This window comes from Vidua macroura, chromosome 1 (genome assembly GCF_024509145.1).
Source record: "Vidua macroura isolate BioBank_ID:100142 chromosome 1, ASM2450914v1, whole genome shotgun sequence".
Lineage (NCBI taxonomy): Eukaryota > Metazoa > Chordata > Aves > Passeriformes > Viduidae > Vidua > Vidua macroura.
Genome location: NC_071571.1, coordinates 39079415 through 39102178, shown reverse-complemented (window position 1 = coordinate 39102178; position 22764 = coordinate 39079415). Strand labels below are relative to the sequence as shown.

The window sequence follows — 22764 nt, the reverse complement described above, 5'->3', positions numbered from 1 at the left end:
ATGCCCTTAATGATGTTACTGCCTGCCAAGGGGCTCCCGGTGTTCCAAAAATATGGAATAGGTAAACATTTTCTTAAGAAATTGTGTTACTTGATCTTTGTATACTTTCAAGCCCAATCGACCAGAAAGGAGATTTAATCAAGCTCTAAGTTATGTCCAGGTGTCAGAAAGACAAATTGCTTGTTGGCAGAATTGCATTTTTAGGACTTCACATGTTTCAGTGAAATTACACATCAAAGAGGTGGAGGTTTACAAAACTTAGGAAGAAGGATGTACCACTGTCAGTGGGCACAAAAAATGAAGAATTTATTGGACACAAGGACATTAGGCAGAACTCCCAAGATAAGGAAGAAACCAGCAAAGCCAACTCAGCAGTAGTGCTGGGATCAGCTCTGACTGGATAAAAGGTAATTCTGGCAGGGGGAGTTTGCAACCATCGACTAGAGAGAAAAAATGAGCATGTGGACTAATCTGTGTAAGAAGTATGGGAATCATTTAACCAACAGAAGATATCATGTTTATTAATAAGAGAACTGTGTAACAATGAACATGGATGCCTTTGTTTGCCAGAATGTATAAATAGTGATAAATTTTGGTAGTTATCGTGCTGGCCTTGTGAACCCCTTTCTGCGCAGATCTATAAATAAATCAAAAACCTCGACCCTGAGCGTGGATTGGCGCCTTGCACACCGGGTGGCGCCTTGCACACCGGGTGAAAGAAGCTGCTTTGGGACACAGAGCCCGGTGTGACCGGGAGGTCCCGCTGCCCAGGGGGGTGCGGGCTCAGGATTAAACCCTTTAAGAGGGGGGTCCTTCAAGGCCCCCCGCAATGCGCAGTCTGCGGGGGCTGCGGGCGGTGACCCCACCACTCCTACTGCGCATGCGCCCAGCGGCAGGCGGTGCTGCCCGGCTGAGGGCGGTGACCTCGGTGCTCGCACGGCGCATGCGCGTGGCGCAGCGTCGGGGGCGGGTGTGCGGCGCGAGGAGCGGGCAGCGATGGCGGCTGCTGTGGGGCTCTCGTCCTCGCCGGGCTCCCCCGCCGTGAGCGAGCTGTGCCAGAACAGGCGGGAGATCTTCCTGGAGGCCTCGCGGCTGCTCCTCACTTACGCTGACAACATCCTCCGGTGAGCGGGGTCGCCGCCCTCGGTCGGCGGGCGGTGCCGCAGGGTCCCGCCGGCTGCTCCCCGGCTCCGCGCGGCGCCTTCGGTTCTGTTGTGTAATACCGGAGTTCAGAAGCGTCTCGCGTGGTTTTGTCGTTATTTTAAAATTAATTTTGCTTACCTAGAGGTGTAGTGTTCTGTATTTCTGTTTCTTTATTTATTGCTAGTTGGTTTGTTTTGAAAGTTTAAGAGTTTGTGTATTCACAAAATTCTGCCTTATTCCTGATTATCTTAGGTGGGTGTTGAACTATCTAAAAACAAGTGATGCACGGCAAGTAATTTAACTTGATTTTAACTTAATTTTATTTTTTGCTCTATTTTTCGCTTGCCCAGTGCTTCTCACTTCGCAAGGTTGGTACCAAGAGTTAATTATAGTTGAATTTCTGCGAGGTGGCTCTGTAGGGTGCACATACACGCCAGTACGTGTGATTGACCTTGGTGTCTTCCAGCAGCTCGAGATGTATGGGCTGCCCCTCCCTGTCTATATCTGGTTCGTCAACTGCTTTTAAAAGCTGCTGTGTGACAGAGAATGGCGAGTCCTGGGCTGGCTTCGTTTAAAGGAAGAGGCGAGAGAAAAAAGGTTTTAAAAGAGCTGAAAGAGCACCTCTCGGTACTACTGAGACGTGGCACAGAGACCACAGTCGTTTCACTCAAGTACCAGGAAGTTTAGCACAGCTTCCGTGATGGGACCAAAGCCATCCGGCATTAACCTGGCATGTTCAATTAGAATAGGGAGATGTGAAGTTGTCTTTAAGTGTCACTACAGACTTAGCCCTGCTGGGTATGACTACAAAACATGAATTCATGAACATAAGTTGCAAGCTAAAGTTTAACACTAGTTGGTAACTCAGAACTAAGTACAAAAAGACGTTTATAAAGTCAGAGTTTTATGCAGGTTTTGCCTAAGTGATGTAAATGAAACTAAACTTAAAAAAAAAAACTTTCACAGTGCAGTTACACAGCTTTTAAGTGTCTACTTAATTTGCAAATATAGTTATAACTTTCAATTTGTTCAGGAATCCCTATGAGGAAAAGTACAGATTAATTCGGATTGGAAATCCAGCGTTTTCCACAAGGCTGTTGCCCGTCAGAGGAGCAGTTGAATGTTTATTTGAGATGGGGTTTCAAGAGGTGAGTATAATGTAGTAACTTCAGGTGTCTTTGTCAGTTTACATAGTAAAATTTAAAACTGAAAATTTTTTTCTGGTTCTCTAGTTGCAAGGCAGTAGATTTTAGGGCAGTTGGTATTTTCCTTCAGTTCTTGTCTGCCAATATCTGTAGCTAACCAGCAGAGAACTTAGATGTTAGCTGTTTTGAGCTAACCTAATGCATAACAAGTTTTTTTTTTTTTTGCTGCTCAGGCACTGCTGGTTTGCTGAATGGCTGGGTTCATATCCATGTTGGCACAAAGGAAGTGGTGAGAAGCAGGGTGAAACCCCTTCTCTTTGTAGTAATCCACTGTTTGGTGAACATCAGACATTATAAATGCATGTTGAAACTGCCATTTTAAAGAGAGAAAAAAATTTTTAAAAGCCCTGCTCTTCTTCATATTCCTACCATTAGTAGAACCCTGTAGTGATATAGGTAAGGGAATCTGATCTGATGAAAACTTAATCTTCCAAAACAAAACCAGAAGTGTTTTTCAGCCAATTCAAGTGCAGCTGCACAAGTACTGGTGTTGTCATGACAGCAGTGAAGGACAATAGGCTGACTGCTCAAGTAGTAGTAGGGGGGGCGAGTCCTTCAAAACCCATTTTTAAAACTTATGAAATGTTGTCCTAAAATAGTGTTGAGTGAATTTTGATTCTGTTGCAGTCAGAAGGATGCATTTCAAAGATTGCTTTGTGTTCTGAAGTGGTCCCTGTCTTGGTGGAACTTAAACTGCCAAAGATTGTTAAACTAAAAGCAGTTTTTATAAGTACTGGAAAGCTGGTCTGAAAACCCAGCTCTTGTTTAACACTGCAAAGTTCTTGCTTTGCTTTAATTTGTCTGTTTGATGTCACACTTCTATATGGATATGTACATGATGTTACTTAGATCCAGCTGTCATGAGACCTCTGCCTTCTGTTTGGGTAAAGTTAATTACTGTAATGTTTTAATTAGAAGAAAAAGTATGCTGAAAGAAGTGGTGACTATGGAGAGAGAAATGGTCTGTGGATGTATTCTCATGCAGGTGCTCAGGAGACTTTTAATTGTGTATTTTAGCCAGGAGCTGGGCAGTCTAGGTAGGGGCAAGTCTCTAAGAGTGTGTTGCCTCAGTCTTATGGTTATTGTATCAGTCAAAGCTGGAGCTCACAAACTTCTCTTCAACTGCATGGCTGAAATTGTTCCTTCTTTTGTTTCTGCTTGATAATGGATTGATACATTCCGTTGAGTTTCGTGGGTGGTGATTTTAAGTGTTAACACGAAGCCTCCATCTGCAGTGACATGTGACCTCAAGTAACTGTAGGTAAACAAATTACTGTAATAAATAGAAGTGCTGCAGTAGTAGAAACTGAAACTGTTAAAGGATGAATGCTTCAGGATATTCATGTTTTTAGTATCCTGTTCCTTTATGTTAAGTACACAAATATTTGATTGTGTCATAATTACTGATCTCTTGTTATGCTACCAGTAATCATGTTGCAGTTAAAACCCAGAAATCAACCTAGGTACCAGTTGTAATAAGAGTAATATTGCCTATCTGAAAACTTAAAACTTCAACATGAAAGATACCATTATGTAAGAGAATTTCCAGCAGATGCTGTTTTAGGGGCTTCTTCCCTCAACAATGGATGTCTTCCTGTGTTGCCTAGGATTTCATTGCTGTACTGTGAGAACTGAGCATTAATTGTTCATTTCTGTTGTTGCTGCTTTCTGTGCCAAACTGTAACTACATAGCCCACGAATGGCTCCACAAAATAAGTTGCTAACAAAAGCATGCTGTTATAAGCCCTCTTTCTCTAGATTGACTCTAGGTTCTTTATCTGGTAGGCTTCTGAAGCTGTGAGAGGCTTCAAGCTTCTACTGTAAGCGACCTAATCTAAAAGGCTGAATCCTGCCAAGCCTTAGGGTGCTAACTTCCAGTAAACTCAGCTATAGCTGCAGATCATTGACCAGCTTAGACCTGCATTAACTGCTGAATTCATTTGTCTAAATTTCAGGGAGAAACTCACCTGGTTTTCCCTAAGGAAGCTTCAATTGAGCAACTACGTAAAATCAGAGACTTAATTGCTGGAGAGAGGAGTAGCAGACTGAATGAGTCAAACCAAATCCACAGATCAGGATCCTCTGAAACTGTCAGCAGCACTCAGCCAGCTGCACAGCGGCCTTCGAGACCTGTTGACTCTGTTTTTGCCCGTGCCCGTCAGCAACCAGAGACATCACTTGTGCAATCTCTTGAAATGGTAATTATAATCTGCAAACTTCATAGGCTCATTAGTTTTGCATATAAAGATTGAAGAAGAGTTAACTGTTAGGACAGGTTGCTCAGAGAAAATGAGTAGAGTCCAAATAAGCACACTGTTAAGCCTAGAGCAGCTTGGTCTGACCACATAGCTAATCTTGCTTTAAGAAGGTTGGACTAGACAATTTATGTCCTTGAATATTCTGTTGATCGGGGGGGGGTCAAGAAAAAAAGCTCATATGTATTGAAAAGGAACAGCAAGATGGGGAACAAGGGGGAGAGTGGGAAGCTAAGAGTAGGGTTTGTGTTTGGTGCTTGAGAGCCAGCAGAGGAAAAGGAGCATAATGGTAGCGCTTATAATTGTTGGTGTCTTGGTTCATGCATTATGATCTCTATGTGTCGCCTGTGAGGAGGGCTTTCTTTTTTCACATATGCCTGTCATTAAAAACAGAAATTTAGCCAGATAAGGACAAATTTATAGTTATTTAGGCTAAGTTTCCCTTGTCCAAGAGGTTGAGGTGAAGTTCCTGATCAAGACAGAGCAGAGTCCTTTCATCTGATGTTAACTGGCCCGATGGGAGAAGACTCAGCACCTCATACAACTTTGAAAAATTGAGTTATGTCTTTTGGTAGAAGCTTTTAAGGATGCTTTGGTTTAACTTTCTGAAGAGTTTTTTCCTCCTAGAACCAGTGTCACTTTAATCTTGAAGTTGGTGTAAGATGAATCCCTCTAAAAGCTCACTTCCCATGCATCCTTAAATACAATTTGCAGATTTTATGTTATATTATCAGTATATTGTTGGATATGAACAATGACATACTGTTTCTTCCCAATGCCTACCCAAGTCAGTGAATGAGAAATAGCAAAGCATTATTTGAAGTGATGGCTTTTGGGGATAGAGAGCACTAAATGACGCATCCTCACACAAAAGGTCCTTTGGGAAAGGTACTGTCGTAGGCATGTTGTATTAAGACATTTAATCTAATTATGTTAGCATGGTAGTAGTTGCCTCTAAAATATACTGACTGGATTTGTTTTACTTTGTTTGGAGGTTTCTGGGTTAGTTTTTTGGTCTGCTTCTAGATTTTTACTGTTTCAGCCACTTCTGCAATGGTGGTTGGAAGCGATTATGAAACCTGTAGAGTGATTTGCTGCTGCTGTACTGCTTAGTACAGGAAGCTTTAATAGTTGAACCTGCAATGAGAACAATATTGCACAATGTTGCACAATGTTGACTCAATGTATTCTGAGGTTAATCCTTCCAATTTCTAGTTATTCTGCCTTAATGTACACTAGCCATCAGAGTTGTGCATCAGTTTCTCTGAAACTATTCATTTTCCATGCTTCCATACCTGGGATGGTGGGACCAAATTTACTGCTATTTAGAGGCATTAGTACTGCAGTGTTGGCACTCTGTTAGAATGCTGTATTTAGCTGATCTCTACAGGGAACTATACTGATAGGTCTCTGAGCCATTGAATTTGGTCTTTATAGTCTGAATGGGTTGGAAGGAAGTCTGGCAGTGACTTGGCCATTTTGCTTACGCAGCAGTGGGGGGTTTGTTTTCCAGTGAGTACGCTGCAGAGTTATAGTTGTATTGTCATTGTATGCACTGCTGACAGATGTCAGAGAGATTTAGAGTTGTTTCTGTAGTGCAAGCATTTTTTTCTTGCCTGTGTATTTCACCTGTCATTCACGGGAGGCCTGGTAAATGCAGGGAAAAGCAGCGTACTTGAAAGAACAGAGGAATATTCATAAATACACAGTTCTAGGGACCTAGACCACCATTAATTTGCCTCATTGTTTTCTTCTGCTTTTCTTGTCATAAAGTATTCCTGAGACTTAGGAAAAGGAGAACTATGGCTAGTTGTTAATTCTGGTGGATGGATTTTGATCCCTTCCTGAATGGCATAGTGATTACAGGAGGAAAGGTGTATCCAAACTTAGAACTGCAGTGAGGTTCACCTGGCTTCTAAGATTAAATGTTTGCATAACACTTCATACAGTGCCTTTTATAAAGCAGATTAAGCACTACTGTAACACTGATGGTTTTGCATCAGAAACCTGAGTGGGCAGAGAATCTGGGAGACTTCCTGCTGTGCTGCGCAATATCCCTGTATACCCTTTCAGGAAGCTGATGGACCATGAAGGTCTTAAGGCCTTTGGCAGTCTCTAATGCCCCTTATTTCTTCCTTTGAACTTGCATTAAAGTGAATCTGGACACAATGGAGTTTATGATGTTAAACCAGTTACCTACAGCTGATGACTTCCTGGAAGGGCAAAACCAGCTCTGCTCTCTTTTAGCAGTTATGAAAATTAAGGACTGATCCTGAAGTACTGTAACAGCATCAAAACAGTCACTTGTAATTTGAGTATTCCTTTAAAAGATGTGTTCTTCTTTTAAAGAAGAAGAGTTTAAAAGAAGAGTTCTCACACCTTGGTGTATGATATTGCATTTGCTGCAAGCCTCTCAGGAAAGCATTGCATTTTTTATTAAATTAAAATTTAATTTTAATTTTTTAAATTTTAACAATCAACAAGGCTAAAGGCTGAAAGATGATATAGCAATAGAGAAAAAGTAATTTAGCAGTGCCATAGGCTTCCCTCAAAAATATGCCAGACTGTTACTTTTAAAGTCCCATTTTCACTTTCTGTATTGTTCCCTTTTAAATGGGAACAAATAGTTTGCTCAGCTACCAACTTCATTATTATTAACTTCAGGTGATAGTTTAGTATCTATCTGTGTACCTTATTTGGTGCAGGGTGACTCTGGGTGACACTTAGGATAACTGACTGAAGGGAACCTAGTTCATATATCCAGTTGCTACTGAAACAGATTGGGTGGTTACTGGGCTGTCTATAAACCTCTATCAGAGTTGATCTATAAAAGAAGCAAGTAGAAACAGACAAGCAACATTCATGAGTAAGAAATAATAAGTAGAATTCATCAATAATACAGTTCTACAAACTGGTGTAGCAGTGTCCAGAAAATGAAAGTTATTGCATGTCTTTTTGTGGATTTTGGGTAAACAGTGTCCAAAAGAAAGGGGGGGGGGGGGGATGAGGTGGGGAAGAGAAGTCAAAGACTTTCCCATTAGAGATGTCTTTAAAAACAGTTTTCTCCCTCAGTTAATTGACTTTTCACTCAAGACATCATTCAGAATGCTCAGAGACAACAACACTGGCTTTACAGTTTAGGTGGTGGATCTTCAGTTCTTGTTGATATCTTAGCAATAAACATTTCACCTGTAAATAAATATATATGAACATAGAATTATGACTGACTTAAACTCAGATAGTAGAGCTTAGTTATTCTGCCTGAAGGTGAAAGTTCATAAAGCATCTTGTGACTGAAAATCCTTTTCCAGGCTGCAAATATCTTGAAAACACTTCAAACAAAATTTGAGGGCCTTGTATTGATGTATGAGAATCCTTCTATTCAGCAGAAAGCACTGGCTGCAATTCCCCTCCAGGAATTGAAAAGCAAGGCTCAGAAAAAGCTAGCACAAGCTACAAGACTGGACAAAGGTAAGGCTGCCAAGCTGAAGTGTATATGAAAGTAGAAATGTTCTTTCAAACATATCATACATTGTTGGTGTGTATTTGGTCATATGTCTACAGGTTCCAAATGCTGTTTATAAATTGGAATTGCCTTCTTCCTAATTTACCACTCCCTTCTCTTATTTTATTTCATTTTTGTCATCCATCTTTACTGCTTTTATGTAGAAATTGTGGACTCTTAATTTCTGAATTAGTAGAAAAAAGCACTGGGGACACAATTGTTGCATTCCTTGAATCTCAGGAATTGAGAATAGCTACCACAAGAGGAGGGGAGCTTCTTGTTCAAGTAGTCGTTATTATGAAATTCTCAGAGTGCAGTTTTCCTGTATGTACTACAGTTCTAAATTCAGACTAAAATTTTTAAATATCACTTCTCTGTTTTAAAGTGATATTAGTGAGATTTTGAGATCTTTCCAAGATGCAGCCTGATACAAACAAATGATCACTTTCCTACCTAATGCTTAAATGAATAGGGTTATTCCCTATTCCTCATGGAGCTAGATATGAAATGTAGGCATAAATACTTGTGGCATCAGTGTTTAAAATGTATATTTTCTTCATAAATGTGAATTTGTTTTGAATGTATGGAGTTTTTGTCAGTTAAAATAACATGTTTCTATTGTCATGTGATGGTTTTATATTTGTTTCAGTGGTATAGTGAAATGTTCCTTCTATAGGATAAATATTTTAAAAAATACAATTCCAAGACCATATTTAAAAAAAAAAACAACCTTTTTCACTATGGATCTTTGATAGAAGACTGTTTCAAGCAATTCTGCTAACTTTATAGGAGTGCTGTTGGTTTGCAAACCAAAAATAATCTTGTCACGTGTTTTTTTATAAATTACTTTGTGGTGTCTCATACAACCACACAGTAATATGTAACTGTGCCTTTAGCATTAAGGAAATTTTTGACAATGGATTTTTGTAGTAATTTTTCTTTTTATGAAACTTTATTGGGAATAAGAAACCACATGACCAAGTACAAAGCATTCTCATTCAGCAGCGTGGGACAATACAGTGGGGAAAAGAGATTTAGTAGTAATAAATAACAGCTATTAAATTTCTTTATAAGGGAAAAAAATAAAGCCTGCCTTTTAGACTCTGTTCTAATACTACTGCACACATTGTTTAAAAAGAGGAAGGAAGTGAGAGGATAGTGTTCTGGGTGCTTCTTCCCAAACCATCAGGCTGATTTAGTCAAAATGGCTTCCAGACCTTAATTTAGATACAAATAAAGGGGAAGGGATGGAATTCCACTCTTTCAGATTGTGACAGCTTGAAAGCATTTTTCAAGAGCTTTATAGAAACATTTGTTTTGGAATGCACTGTATATGAGATATTTGGGTAATTGGCTTCCAGCTTCTTTGGTTTCTGTCCTGCTGCATTAAGACTGCCACCTCTGGGAATAAATACCTAGTGCTAGGGAACACTTGTTTTTAGGATAGGCCTTGCAACACATAATGAGCATTTTTAGTTCATAAAGACTATACTAGGAAGATAACGGTCATTTGATGAGAATTATAGCTTTGATTTTATTATTTCCCTTTTCCACGTTTCATTAGAAAAATGGACTGAACAGTCAAAAATAGCTGTGTATCACAGCCAGCAGTTTTCTGTTCAAGTAAATCACATTTGTCATTTTTTCATGTGATGTTTTAATGAAGGAGTTATTTTGCAAATCAAGGGAAGAATGTTTATAGCATAGCAGTCATATTTTTACAGATGGGTTCTAGTTTGAATGTTGTTATCCAGGAAAAGAGAGTATGGCCTGTGCTTGAAATCTTCTCATTCAGCTTTTAGCAAAAAGTTTGTATATACAAAGCATATCCATTTTGTAAGCAGTAAGCCTTTCTCTGAGTGTTCCAGCAAAAAGGTTTTTCACATACGTGAGTAAAAATGGAAGTTTTACTATAATAGAAGTCAGGTATTCTTGCTTTAATCTCCTCCCATGCACTTCATGATCTTGGCAATATGTTTTTAATGGTGTTAGTGCTCCTACAGAACTTTTTGTACCAAGGATGGCTATAGCTTCAGAGCAAGATGTGAAATGAGCTTAAGCACTCATCTTAGGTTTCTTTTTCACAATTCTGAAAAAGGAGCTAGTGCATAAATTTTTAGTGCAACTGCCTTCAATTTCCTTTAAGCAGCTTTTTTACATATTTATTTTATATGTTAATGTTCATTAGTCAAACCTGTCTGCACTGTGACTAGAATAAGGCTGTAGTGCATAAAAATAATCAGGCAGTAATACCTATGATTGCAGTGTGGCCTAGGTGATAAAGTTATTAGGAAGAATTATTTGAATATTTATGTATCTGAGAAGGAAGAGTATCTCTCTGCACATTATAACAGGATGTGCATTTAAAGTTTCTAAAGAGTTTAAACGAATGGATCTTTCTTGAAAAGCTGGATTTTTAGATTTGTTTTGTAGGTAAAATGGGGCTATTTCCAGGTGTCAAAACAGTGTGAATATGTAAGTAGATTCTAACTCCTGTTGTAAGCAGGAAAATGGGCCAGAAGAGTCTGATGTGGTGAAATCAGCTAGAGTAGAAAACAAAAGACATCCTGTGTCTGCCTTGAGTAAGCTGAGAAAGGTGGTGTTTATTTATTGAAATTAGAACAAACTCAACATGTTTGCATGGTATATACATATTTTCTACAATAATTAAGCTGTGTTTGTAGAAGGCCTGTTTATACAAAGCCTGTACATCTGGTTGTTTAGATTGCTGCCAGTGTCTGGTTCTTTGGTATTTTGAAATCAAAGCAATTGTTATTCGTATGAGTAGGAAAATATTTTGGAGCAGAAAAATAATTAACACTCTGTTCCAAAGTCCTGGAAGAGTATGAAGGGCATCAGGAACTTCACCAGGCTGAAATGTAAATCTGACTAATTTTTCTGAGCAATTTCTTATTCTCATTCTAGCTGTAGTATTTAGTACTGCAGTTTTTTGTTCTTAACTTTGAACTTACTCAGTCTTGACAATTTAGATTTTCTTTTTTGTATGCGTTTAAGTAATATACAAAGCTTTTTAATATGAATTTTATACTTAAAAGTACATAAAAATATATAAAGTCCCAGAGATGCTAATTTGCATAGGCACTGTCAAGTTCAATTAAATTACTTCTCCATTTAAACTGTGTGTTGTATAAATTTTACAGGTGCACATGTGAATGAAGAAGATTTCTTATTGTTGGAGCTTTTGGACTGGTTTAAGACTTCCTTTTTTCATTGGGTAAATAGTCTTCCTTGCAGCAGGTGTGGTGGGCAGACAGAGCCTAAAAGTGACTATTTGTTGCCTACTGATGATGATCTAAGGTGGGATGCCAGTCGAGTGGAAAACCATTACTGCAACCAGTGTCAGCTCTGTAATAGATTCCCAAGGTGAGCATACAGAAACTTGCTGTCTTTTTTCTTTCAAGAAACAGCTTTGCATTTGTGCATTTTGTGAACAGGTGAGAAGTTGTTCGTTCAGAGAGTAGAGAAGCTGTTTTAAGTAACATGATAGAATGTTTGATGAACCAGCAATTTCTCTACAAGATCAGAGATTTTTTAAGACAATATGTGCTTTCTCTTATGTGGACTTGTTCTGAATACTTGTCTGGCTTGTTTGGGGGATTTTTAATGTTAATTTGATGAGCTACAGCTTCTAAAAAAATATGTTAATATTGGCAACTACATGTAGGTAGTGTTTTGTTATTGCAGGGAAAATTTCACTTCTGCAGAGAATCGCAATGTAATGTACATCTTTTGCTGAGTCTATAGCAGAAGAGCAAATATATAATTTATGTATACTTTTGTGACATTTAAACATTTTGCTAACTTTTTAAGACCAGCATAAAAATCATATTTTAAGATGGCTAAATCAATTTTGAAAACTTAACCAGATTAATTTCAATGCTGCTATAAGTATATGATGGAGTCATGTGAGTTGAGGTAGCATTCTGCTCAGATGTATTTTGTGCAGTACAGCAATTATTTCCATTATCTTCTGTGGACTGATTGATACTGAAGTCTGTTTAGATCATCAGAACACAATGTAAAGATTTCTGAAAGGTGAAATCAATTGTTCTTGTTTGCTGTTGTTTTTCTCCTGTAGGTATAACAACCCTGAAAAACTTTTGGAAACCAGACGTGGACGCTGTGGTGAGTGGGCCAACTGTTTTACACTGTGCTGCAGAGCTGTAGGGTTTGAAGCAAGATACGTCTGGGACCATGCAGGTATCAGTATTCTGGAGTATTGTAACATTAATACAAACCTGTGCAAAAGGAGGTTATGCATTTTATGTCTCTCAGATCATATTAGCCACCAGGCAGTGCGTGCAGTTATGCAGTCAGCTGACAAAGACAATACACATTCAATTTCTTGTCTTGCCTGATGAGATGAAATACAGTTCTGCAAGTAAGATTAGATGACTGACTTCAGAATGATACAATCTTCAGCTGAATGTAAGGGACTGTGATCCTAAGAAAGAGGAAGCTTTGGTAATGTTTCTGTATGTAGATGAACAGAAAACATGTTCTTTCACCTGTTCCTTCATTTAATTGGAAAAAGTTCCAGTATTCTGCAAGATTAGAATAGAGGCTCTATCTTTATAAGTCATTGTTTATTCTTGGCCTTTGTTACATAGATCATGTGTGGACTGAAGTATATTCTTCATCTCAGAAAAGATGGCTTCACTGTGATCCTTGTGAAAATGTCTGTGATAAGCCTCTTCTTTATGAAACTGGCTGGGGAAAGAAACTCTCCTACATAATTGCGTTCTCCAAAGATGAGGTAGGAGTAATGATGCTAATAATAAACAAACTTGCCCTGAAGCAAGCATGCAATGTATTCCACCTTGGTGTGATTTTCAAAATTATTGTAGAAAAGCATACTTTCATTAACTAGCCTCTTTAAATGAAGCAAGATATGTGGAAATTTTTGGTTACTTTATTTTCTTCTGCTTGTGCTTGAGGTTGTTGATGTCACCTGGAGATACAGCTGTAAACATGAAGAAGTACTTTCTAGAAGGACAGCACTCAGCGAAGCTACGCTGCGAGAGACAATTAATGCACTAAATAGAACGGTATGTAACTTTTCAGTGGGTTTCTGAGAGTGAAACACAAGTATCTGCAGAATATGAAATCCTCAAACAAAGGAATGTGTTTGGTAACCGCATAGGAATATTCATGCACTATGGATATAAAAAATGCTGTTAATTACCCATTTTACCCTGAATACATAGGAATCAGTTGCAGTGCTGAACTTGTGGGAAATAAGATAAATAATGGTATGTAAGAGTATTATATTATCTCTTACATACACAGATGTGTGTGTATATATTGTTTTTCTTAGGGACTTTGGAGCAGACTTGTACTTGCTGGGAGTAAACTGCAACTCCTTAGTAGCTATGTGGACTCCTTCAGGGTGACTGAACATTTTCCGCATCAGTGCTGCTCTAACTTGAAAATAGTAGCATTTACATTGTAAGAAATGCAGGTTTAATTTGCTTTCAGTGACTTTTTACAAGCTCTAGAAAGTGAGAGGAATGATTCATGGGCTGTTTCCAAGACTTCCAAAAGGTGTTGATACCATCAGCAGAGCTTTGACTCAGAGCGACGTGTATTTACACTGTTCATGCTTAACATCCCCAAAATACATAGAGCCACTTGCACCTGCATGTCATGGTCACAGAACTTCTCTGCTAAGCTTTTCCCACTTGCTACTTGGGACACAAGGAACTTGATTCAATATACTAGAGCATTGTAAAACCTTGAACCACCTTGAGGTTTCTGTTTTGTCCTCCCTTCCTTACAGGGCTAATTCCCATGCATGGAAACTTTAGTTCCAATGATAGTATACAACTGATGACTTAAAAAACAGATTATGCCTTTTTTGAGACCTGTTGACTTGAGAGTTATAGCCATACATTAAGACTGTGAAGAATTTCAAGACCAGAGCTTGAAATATTTTTAACAGAAATGAAAAATTAGAGTCACAGAGCAGAGCACTGAGAACAGTCATTGGTGTTGTTAATTTACGGTAAACCATATCAAACTTCCTCTGAGCTGGAGCAAGATCAGTAGTGCTGCATAGGGATATCCAAAGTGTCAGGGCAACTGTTAGACCCAGGAAGGCCTGATGTTTCTTGGAAAACTGCTGCAACCACTGGTTGTCATCCATCAACACAACTAGAGGTATGTTTCCCCCCCTTGCTGTGTTAGAATTGGTATTTGGCATCTGGAATTTGTTCAGCTGGAGCTGTTTCTCATCATTTCTCTGTATCTACTTTCCTTTATACAGTTCTGCATTGTTGTCTGGAACAAAAAAGTCTTAAAAGGTTTCTTTTGTGGTCTCTATTACCAAAATTTGCTGGGGTCAGAACTGCTTTTGAGATAATTAAAATGCTTATCAACCTTTCAGTGGGCTGAGTGTGCATGCCTTGGGTGATCTCCAAAGCAGAAAACAAGATCATGTGTGTAATAATTTACATACTGAATGTTGACCTTTTTTCAGCCCCATGTGGATTTATCCGCAGTTAAAAAACCGAAAGGTTTCACATTCCAGGTTTGTATATTTGACATGAAAATCATGTAGACAAAATACTAACATCTCAATAAAATTTTTAGAAGTTGTTTACCAAAAAAATGCTCATAGTTCTATTCATGTAGGCAAAGAAGATATGTAATTTTTTTTTTTCACTAATTTTTCTGGAACTAAATTTTTCTTAATTTTCTGACATCTGAAAAACAGAGCTGTCATGGGTTGTTTATGACAGAATCAGTGAAATAACTCTTTGAAAGACTTTTGTTTCAGCTTAATCAGAGAACCAAAGCTGTGGCCAACCAAGTCACTCCACCTTAGAGAAGAAAAATTTGACCACAAATGATTCTTGCCTTCTCTTTCCTCCTAATAGTATTGAGAATGGCTATGGTACAGCATACATATGAATAGCTATAAAAACTGTTATGGAAGTGTTTTATCATCAAAATAAATGTATTAAAAACAAAGCACAAATATTATTTTAAAAGAATTCCACATAGTGCCTGCAAGTTCCTAGAGAAAGCACTGCTGTCACATAACTGTGCACTTATGACTGGTTTGTATTTGTGGTATAAGACTAATGTTTCTAATAATCATTCTAGACTTTAAATGTTAATCAGTTTTTTCAATTCTATTTTTCCCTGTTGGTGTCACTCTAGAGCAGAATTACAAATACCATTTTTTCTGAATGTTTTCTTTTTTCCTAAATGTCTTTTTTCAGAGACAAAAGTCTTTGTCAGAAAATAGAAAAAGAGAGCTCCTGGAAAGGACTATTGTAGAGCTTGTTGAGTTTATTTCTCCTAAAACACCTAAACCTGGAGAATATGGTGGAAGGACATCAGGCTCAATGGCTTGGCGAGTAGCCAGAGGTGAAATTGGTCCAGAGGTATTTAACTTTTGCACTGATGACCATCTTAGAGGTAGCTAACTAAGGCTTTGTGATTATGGTCTAAAAAAAAAAAGACACTTTATGGTAGATAGCCAGATTCAGCTCAAACAAGTGAATCTTGCGAAAACATGAGGTGAAAGTTTGATGTGAATTCGGTAGAGATCCACAAGTAATTTTTGAGAATTGATAGTGGTCTATTGATTTTAATAATGTTTTGGAATTCTTGATATAAAGTGTATTTTGTTCTTAAAAGTTAAAAATACTTTTTCATTTAAATTAGGTAGTTTGACAGAGCTAGAAAGTTTAAGTTAGTTTGAAAAAAATTGGGAAAACTGTAAAAAGTTTTTGTATTGGTATTATTAATTACGTCTAGGTATTAACCAACAGTAGGTTTTGACCAACTATTTTTGTTAATAAAATGTGGGAGCAATTATAATTGTGTAAATTAAGCAATCTCTTAAATAGTAAGCTTGATTGATTTTCACATCAGTATTTTTTTTACTGTTTCCAAAAGCAAGGTTTGACTTTTATGCTAAGATACAGTTTCCCAGAGCCATAATAATATTTAGCTTGAGTCAGGATGCAAAGATGTGACCTCAGTTTTGTAGCAATCCCATCATGTGGAATGTCTAACTGTCCTAAACAGAAACAGTGAAGTTAAAGAGTTTCTTAAGATGGTTTAAGTTTGAGAAACTAATAGTTATTGCAGTCCTCTGTTGTTTGGAAGACTTAATTTCTGAAACTCATAAGAACAATGACTTTTTTTTTAAAAAAAGTAATACTGTGAAGTTACAAAGTTTGTACTTTAAAGTTTTTTGAAGTTGATTTGTAAACTACATACACAAGTACCTGTATATGGTAGTCACAGGTTTGCTATTCAAAATAACCTTTTACTTATTCACTGTACAAGCAATGTACTCAACATTAATTTTCTGTTCTGAAACTCTAATTTCTTACTTAAATAATACTACTTCATGTTAGTTTGTTAAAAAAATTACTTCTAAAAGTAATTATATGAAAGTTTAAAAAATAAAATTACTTCTCCCCTCTGGAGAAGTTGCAAGTATGCTGTAAGAAACTGGTTTAAAACTTTTCTTCTGTAGAAATGGTTTTGTACATGACCTCTCTTAAAAAGGACTTTTTTTTCACTTGGCAGCAAAACTGAATTGCAAAACCATGACATACTGTTTAAAAGTAATGTAGTCTTGAGGGAATTTAGGCATTGGGGAATGAAGGTGCTTATATGTTTTGGCTTTTTCAGAAAAGAAAAGAAGTAGTTTTTATTCCCTCTGAAAAGGAGAAGACGTCTAAACTGTTCCATCTCGTCTACAATGTAATAGATGACAGTTATACACGGATTTCCAATAATAACGAAAAAATACGTGGCTGGGAAGCAGGTGTTTGGAAGGCAGATTCTATTTGGAGAAAGGTTGAAACAGACTGGAAAATGGTAAGAATGGCAATTATTAAAAGCCTATAATGTACAGTAAAATTATGATAACTCCAGTAAAACAGAAAACCCTTGTCAGTGTTTGGATTCAAAACCTCTCTTGGTGCCCACAAAATTTAGCTGATGTTAGTAAATGCTGTTGTTAAGATTCAGTAAGATTGCCAGATGGTACAAGAAATTAGAAATAAATTTAACTTGTCTTTCAGAAAGGATGATTGAACTCTCTGCAGGTAGGTAAAATCCTTGCCAGAATGCCAAATTTATAAAATGGCTTCTTTTTTAGGCTTCTGGGAAAATGCTGTTTTATTGAAAAGCAGTACTTCTCTCAAAATAAAACAAGGTATTTGTTGTTTTTAAGAATAGCTTTATAGCATATTATATCTCTTTGATGTACAGCCAAAGGAAGAAATTGTCATCCTACATAATACTATTCCATCTACAAGAAGACAAAAACCTATCAGTTATCCAGAATACTGTGTATCCTGCTCAGAATCCTTCCCTAGTGTCAGGTCTGAGCAGCACAAGAGTCATAGGCTCTAAATCTAAGAAGAGAATTGCTACCTCTGAAGTGGGAAGGGGGTCATGTGCTAGTAAACAGCTTTTCCCACAACAGCAACCAACTGTGGAACCGAACGTTCTTATCAGGGACTAGAGCATTTTACTGCTTTTTTCCTTTGTCTTTTTAATAGTTTGAAGGGCCTCTGACCAAATATTCTTCTAGTTTCCCACTGATGAAAATTGAGCTAATTAGCTACCTGCCTCTTGAGATTTTCTCTCCTGGGTCTGTGCTGGAGCCTTCTCCCAGATTGGGGTGACTCTGGGTGGTGGTAAAGTCTCTCCTCTAACCCGTGCCTTCAAAGAAAGACTCAGTAGTCTTCAGTCATCTGGTCTCAAGGCAGTTTATTGCATGTTATCTCAAGGCACACAGACTCCCTGACATTGTCCCTGACTCCTTCTCCCTCTGTGTCTCTCTCCGTCTCCCTCCGTCTTTCTTCGTCTTCTTCTCTGTCTCTGTCTCTGTCTCTCGAGGGGCTGGTGCCATCTTTTATATCACACATTACGTATTAGATGTTTATAGTTTTTCCCCAATGCCTATTACCTATGTTGAACAGTGACTTTCTACTCTAAACCAATCTGTGAGTGCCAACACCACCAAGAACATGGGGAATAGGAAGAAGAAAGAAGGAGGACAGGGCACGCCCAAATCCCTCTATCTTAGAACCGATGACCCCCATGTACAAAACTCAGACCCCTCTGTACAAGGCCTAAAACCCCCCTGTACAGCACTCAAAAATCCTTTCACTTTGTGACTACTTCTATTATAATATCTAAACTTTTGTGATTTCTTGTTCTTCCTGCAAGGTTGGTAAATTGTTCCATGGGTCAAACTCAAGACCACAGGGGTTCCTGGCTGCCTGCCAGGGTCTCAGAGGCTTCTGCCCTGGACCCGGAACATCCAAGAGTGTCTGAGGGACACCTTGGGTTCCGACATGTCTGTACATAACTGACTTGCAAAATGCAGTGGGGGAATTACTTGAAGAGGCTGTGCTGCCCTAAAGAGAAAGAATAAGGAAAGAAATGGGAGAATAGTATGAAAGATATCACAACAGGGTAGACTTAATAGTAAAAGAGAAGTAAGAAAAAAATCAGAGTAAGGAACAGGTGTCCTCTGCTTCCCCAGGATCTGCTAAAAATCTGATAGTACATTATGTTTGCAATTCTGCAATGATCAGTTATCCTCACTTTTGCAAGAAACATGTTGTCCCTGCACTGAAACTAAACTACAATTTTTCTCAGCTCTAGTAATCAGATAAGACAGGGTGGGACTAATTTATAAGACCAGGCAAAAAGACTTTACCCTTGTATTCAGTAACACCTCAAAAGGATGAGATTATGGCATTGAGGAATTAGGAGCTACGCCTCCAGTTCTCTCTCACGCTTGTGGGCGAGACGTGTTAGTTCTGCAGGAATTGCATCCTGCAGAAAGTGTGTAAGAATCTTAGAATTTGAAATTACTTTCCATTGGCTGTTGTTTGTATAATGGGAGATAATAGCAGAGGGAAAGGTTGTTTGGGGTTTGCTTGTTCTTTTTGTACAAGATGCAGCTTTGGAGTTTGATTCAGCAGCTGTCCAAGAGCTTAAAAGCCAAAGGAACCTTTACAGTAATATCTGTTTAACATTTATTATGAGATGAATGGAAAGGCATTTAAATCTAAAAGCCACAGAAAATGTATCTGTAAGTAATAGATGAAGAGTAACAGAAAATAACCACTTGGTTTTATAGTACACAATGCAAACAGGTACAAACCACAAATTCTGTCATATTACCCAGAGATAACCTGGAATCCAGGACTCAAACTGGCAGACTGCAGTAGGTTATAGTAATAGTGTAAGAACCTATAGATCTGAAATCCATGGATTTGTGAAAGGTTTGTTTTCCAGAAGAATTGCTGCAGTGGAAGAGAATTTCAGTGAGTTGGTTGGTTGGTTGTTTTTTTTCTTCTGAATTCAGACATTTTTTCAAATAATACTAGAAACAAAACAACTAAGTTTGAAAGTTAGAGGAAAGTCAAAAATACACAAAATAAAACTTCAAATTCTTTTTTTCCTGATTAAATGCTTGGATATTATAATGAAAGATGAAACAGACTAATCTTTGAGGCTTTTCTAGCCTTCAAAACTATGTTTAGTGCATTTCGACCAAGTAGTATTTAATGGGATGTTTTGACTTCCTTACTCAAATGCAGCAGTTCAGTAGGATCTGATCAAGGGAAAGCTCTTGCTAGAACCAGCTGGAATACTTAAATGTGTGGAGGTCAGCACCTTAATGAACATTAGGATTACATTCACATGAAAACAGCTTAATCATTACATTTTCATAGGTGATCTTCAGTGTAAGACCTCACACCTTTAGGGGTTTTGAGCTTTCTTCAATGTGAAAATAGTAACATTAAAAATCTGTTTAATGGTCTGTCAAGAACATTTCTATATTAGGGTGGGATCTTTAGTAAAACAAACTACTGTGTTTTATTATAATTTTATTCTAGTTTGTTCTCTCAAGATTAAAAGATAAAGAGCTGACTAAGTCCACTCAGTATGATATTAATCAGAAGCTTGGACATGACAGAATTTTTATTAATTTAGGATTCCAAAAGGATCATGGTAATTTGGACTCTTTAATCTGTAGTGTCTGTTATTTAGGTTTGCTGATGATAGATGCTGGACTTGAAAGAACTGTCAGGTACTTGTGACCAAATTCTTGAGAGGGTTCATAGTAACTTTAATGAATATTAATATGTGAGTGTGACTGTTCAGCCAGGTGAAGTTCAGGACAGCACTGGGACTAAATTAAATTATACAAAGTTGTAACAGTTCAAATAATGTTAATATGGGATTTATAAATGGCTGGCATGTATGATTTGCTTGAACTGAGACACATCAGGTTCTAGGAGAAGCAGTGTGCAGCCACAGCTGAAGAAGCTACTGATTGCACAGTTCTTTTCATCAACAATACTGAACAACTGAAGTGTTGCATGCATTTAAAAACACCTTGAATTCTCCTTCTTTAAAAAATAATAAGCTTAGGGAGTTTTGTGGCTTGAACTTTACTATGGATGTTGAAATAATTTAGTGTTCCCTAGCAAGGGGCTGTGAACATGTACAATTACCTAACAGTGGAATATACCTGGAGATGAAGAAAGAGGATTTTAAATAAAATTGTACTTTGCACGGTTTTAAAGGTTCAGGGGCTTGACAAAGAATGGAAGTGTGTTATCCTAAGAATTTTATGTCCTTGTTATGAGGATTAATTTGATGTGTGTTGGTTGTCTCAGTTTTTGACATGCTGGTTGTATCTTCTTTCCATATAGGTTTATTTAGCTCGAAAAGAAGGGTCATCCTCTGCTTCCATCAGCTGGAAGTTTGAGTGCAAGTCAGTCGGTCTAAAAATAGATAACATTTCAGTTAGGACAAGCAGTCAAACATTTCAGAGTGGAAGAATACAGTGGAGACTTCGCTCTCCTACAGCAGAAATTGCTCTCACAGGAGGTAAGTGTGGAATTTAAATAATGAATTATATCATGTAGCAGAGAGGTTACTGGAAATAAATAATTTATATGGAGAGAGTACTGTGCAAACACTAAAAACAAAATACGAATATTCTTTACTTTTCCAACAGCATTTCTTAGCAAGGTCAAGAAAATATTGTGCATTTAATTAAAGCTGGTACAAAACTCTGTTTTATTAATATACACAGCCCTACCTGCAACAGAGCAGGGCAAGCAAGAACACAGAGTGAATACAAGATACTTGTGTTTTACAAGGATAGATGCTTCTATGTCTGGTGGCAAATGAGTCTGAGTAGTTGCAACTGAGATCATTAAACATCCATTACAGCTTAGAATTTTTAACGTGCATTCTATTATTATATACTGTCTGGAGCTGTGGCTTACTGAATTATCTATCTTTTCCTCCAATAGATAAAAATCTTTGCTCCTATTCAGATTTTTCTGGAGCAACGGAAGTTATGTTGGAAGCAGTTCTAAATGGAGGGGATGGTGAAGCTGCATGGCAACACACACAGCTGTTTAGAGAGAGCTTAACAGAAGGTGGGGAAAATAGCTTGGAGATAATTATAAAACTCAGTGACCTCTGAGAATCTGAACTGTAGAAATGTACTTTGGATTCCTTGAAGACATTATACCATGGATACAACATGAAGATTTGGTTGGCAATTCCTCTTCATCCTGCCGGCAGATTATTTCCTGTTTCACTGCCTCCATTAAACCAACTTCAAACTGCACATGTATTGAATAGGTAAACGTTACAATGAAAACCTCTTTGCTACAAAAACAAACACAAAAATTTGTGATTGGGATTCAACCACAAAGTACCATTTTCTTAAACTTTACAATGAAAAGGAAACAATTTTTAGGAAACAAAACATGATCATAAAAGCACAAAGCAATTGTAATTGATTTTAATTTGGAGTTTTGGGATTGGCTTGCTGTTTCTTGGGGTTTTTTATAATCTACTTGGAAAAATAGTTTGAATTCTGTTTTCCAATTATAACAAATGCTTCTGATGATTTTAAAACATTTTAAACAATATTAGAGGATTTAGACATTTTTTTAAAAAATTGATTTTGTGTAGTATTCAGAAGTGCTGAAATTAAGTTAATTCCAATATTGCTTCAAAATTTCCTTGTTAGATGTCTAAGTATTAAACATGTGTTTAATACCTAGAACTATTTGGAAGCATGATGGTTGCTGGGAAAATAACCTAATTTTGAAAGAAATGTTTATTATGTACCTAAAATTGTCATGACCTATGATATGAAATTGAGGCTTAAACCTGAGTAAGAACATCATATTTTTTCTATGAAAAAATAGGTTATTCATTATAAATATTTTTTAATGATATTAATTTGGATTTGCTTAATAAATCTTTTAAAAGTTAGGCATGTAGGTTGAAATCCTTTCAAGCTGTTGTCTTGACTTGCTTTAAATACTATTCCCAAATTTGATGTTAAAGTATATACATTTTTTTTCTGTTCAATTAATTCAGTGTTTAAATTTATTTTCAGTCAATATAATAAAAAATACTATCCAGGAGACATCAGATGTTGCAGTGCTATGAATAAAGCATGGAGTGAATGTTCACATTAGATAGTCTTTATCAGAATGTGAGGAAGGCCTTGCCTGGATTATACAAGAGATATTCTATTATAGAACTAAAATGCAAAGTATAAACTATGGTTTTATTTTAAAAGAAGTGAGAATTAAGGATGATG

General features: G+C 37.3%; 1 protein-coding gene across 1 annotated transcript; it reads left to right on the top strand.

Annotated features, from left to right (window-relative positions):
• Positions 1 to 554: 554 nt before the first annotated feature.
• Positions 555 to 21774, top strand: NGLY1 (N-glycanase 1). Its single transcript, XM_053989747.1, is given in 13 exon segments — positions 555 to 985; positions 988 to 1124; positions 2177 to 2291; positions 4304 to 4546; positions 7915 to 8074; positions 11270 to 11492; positions 12208 to 12329; positions 12740 to 12885; positions 13067 to 13177; positions 15356 to 15520; positions 16785 to 16973; positions 20843 to 21020; positions 21452 to 21774. Coding segments are annotated over 13 exon segments (2121 nt in total). The 5' UTR covers positions 555 to 829; the 3' UTR covers positions 21628 to 21774.
• The last annotated feature ends 990 nt before the right edge of the window (positions 21775 to 22764 follow it).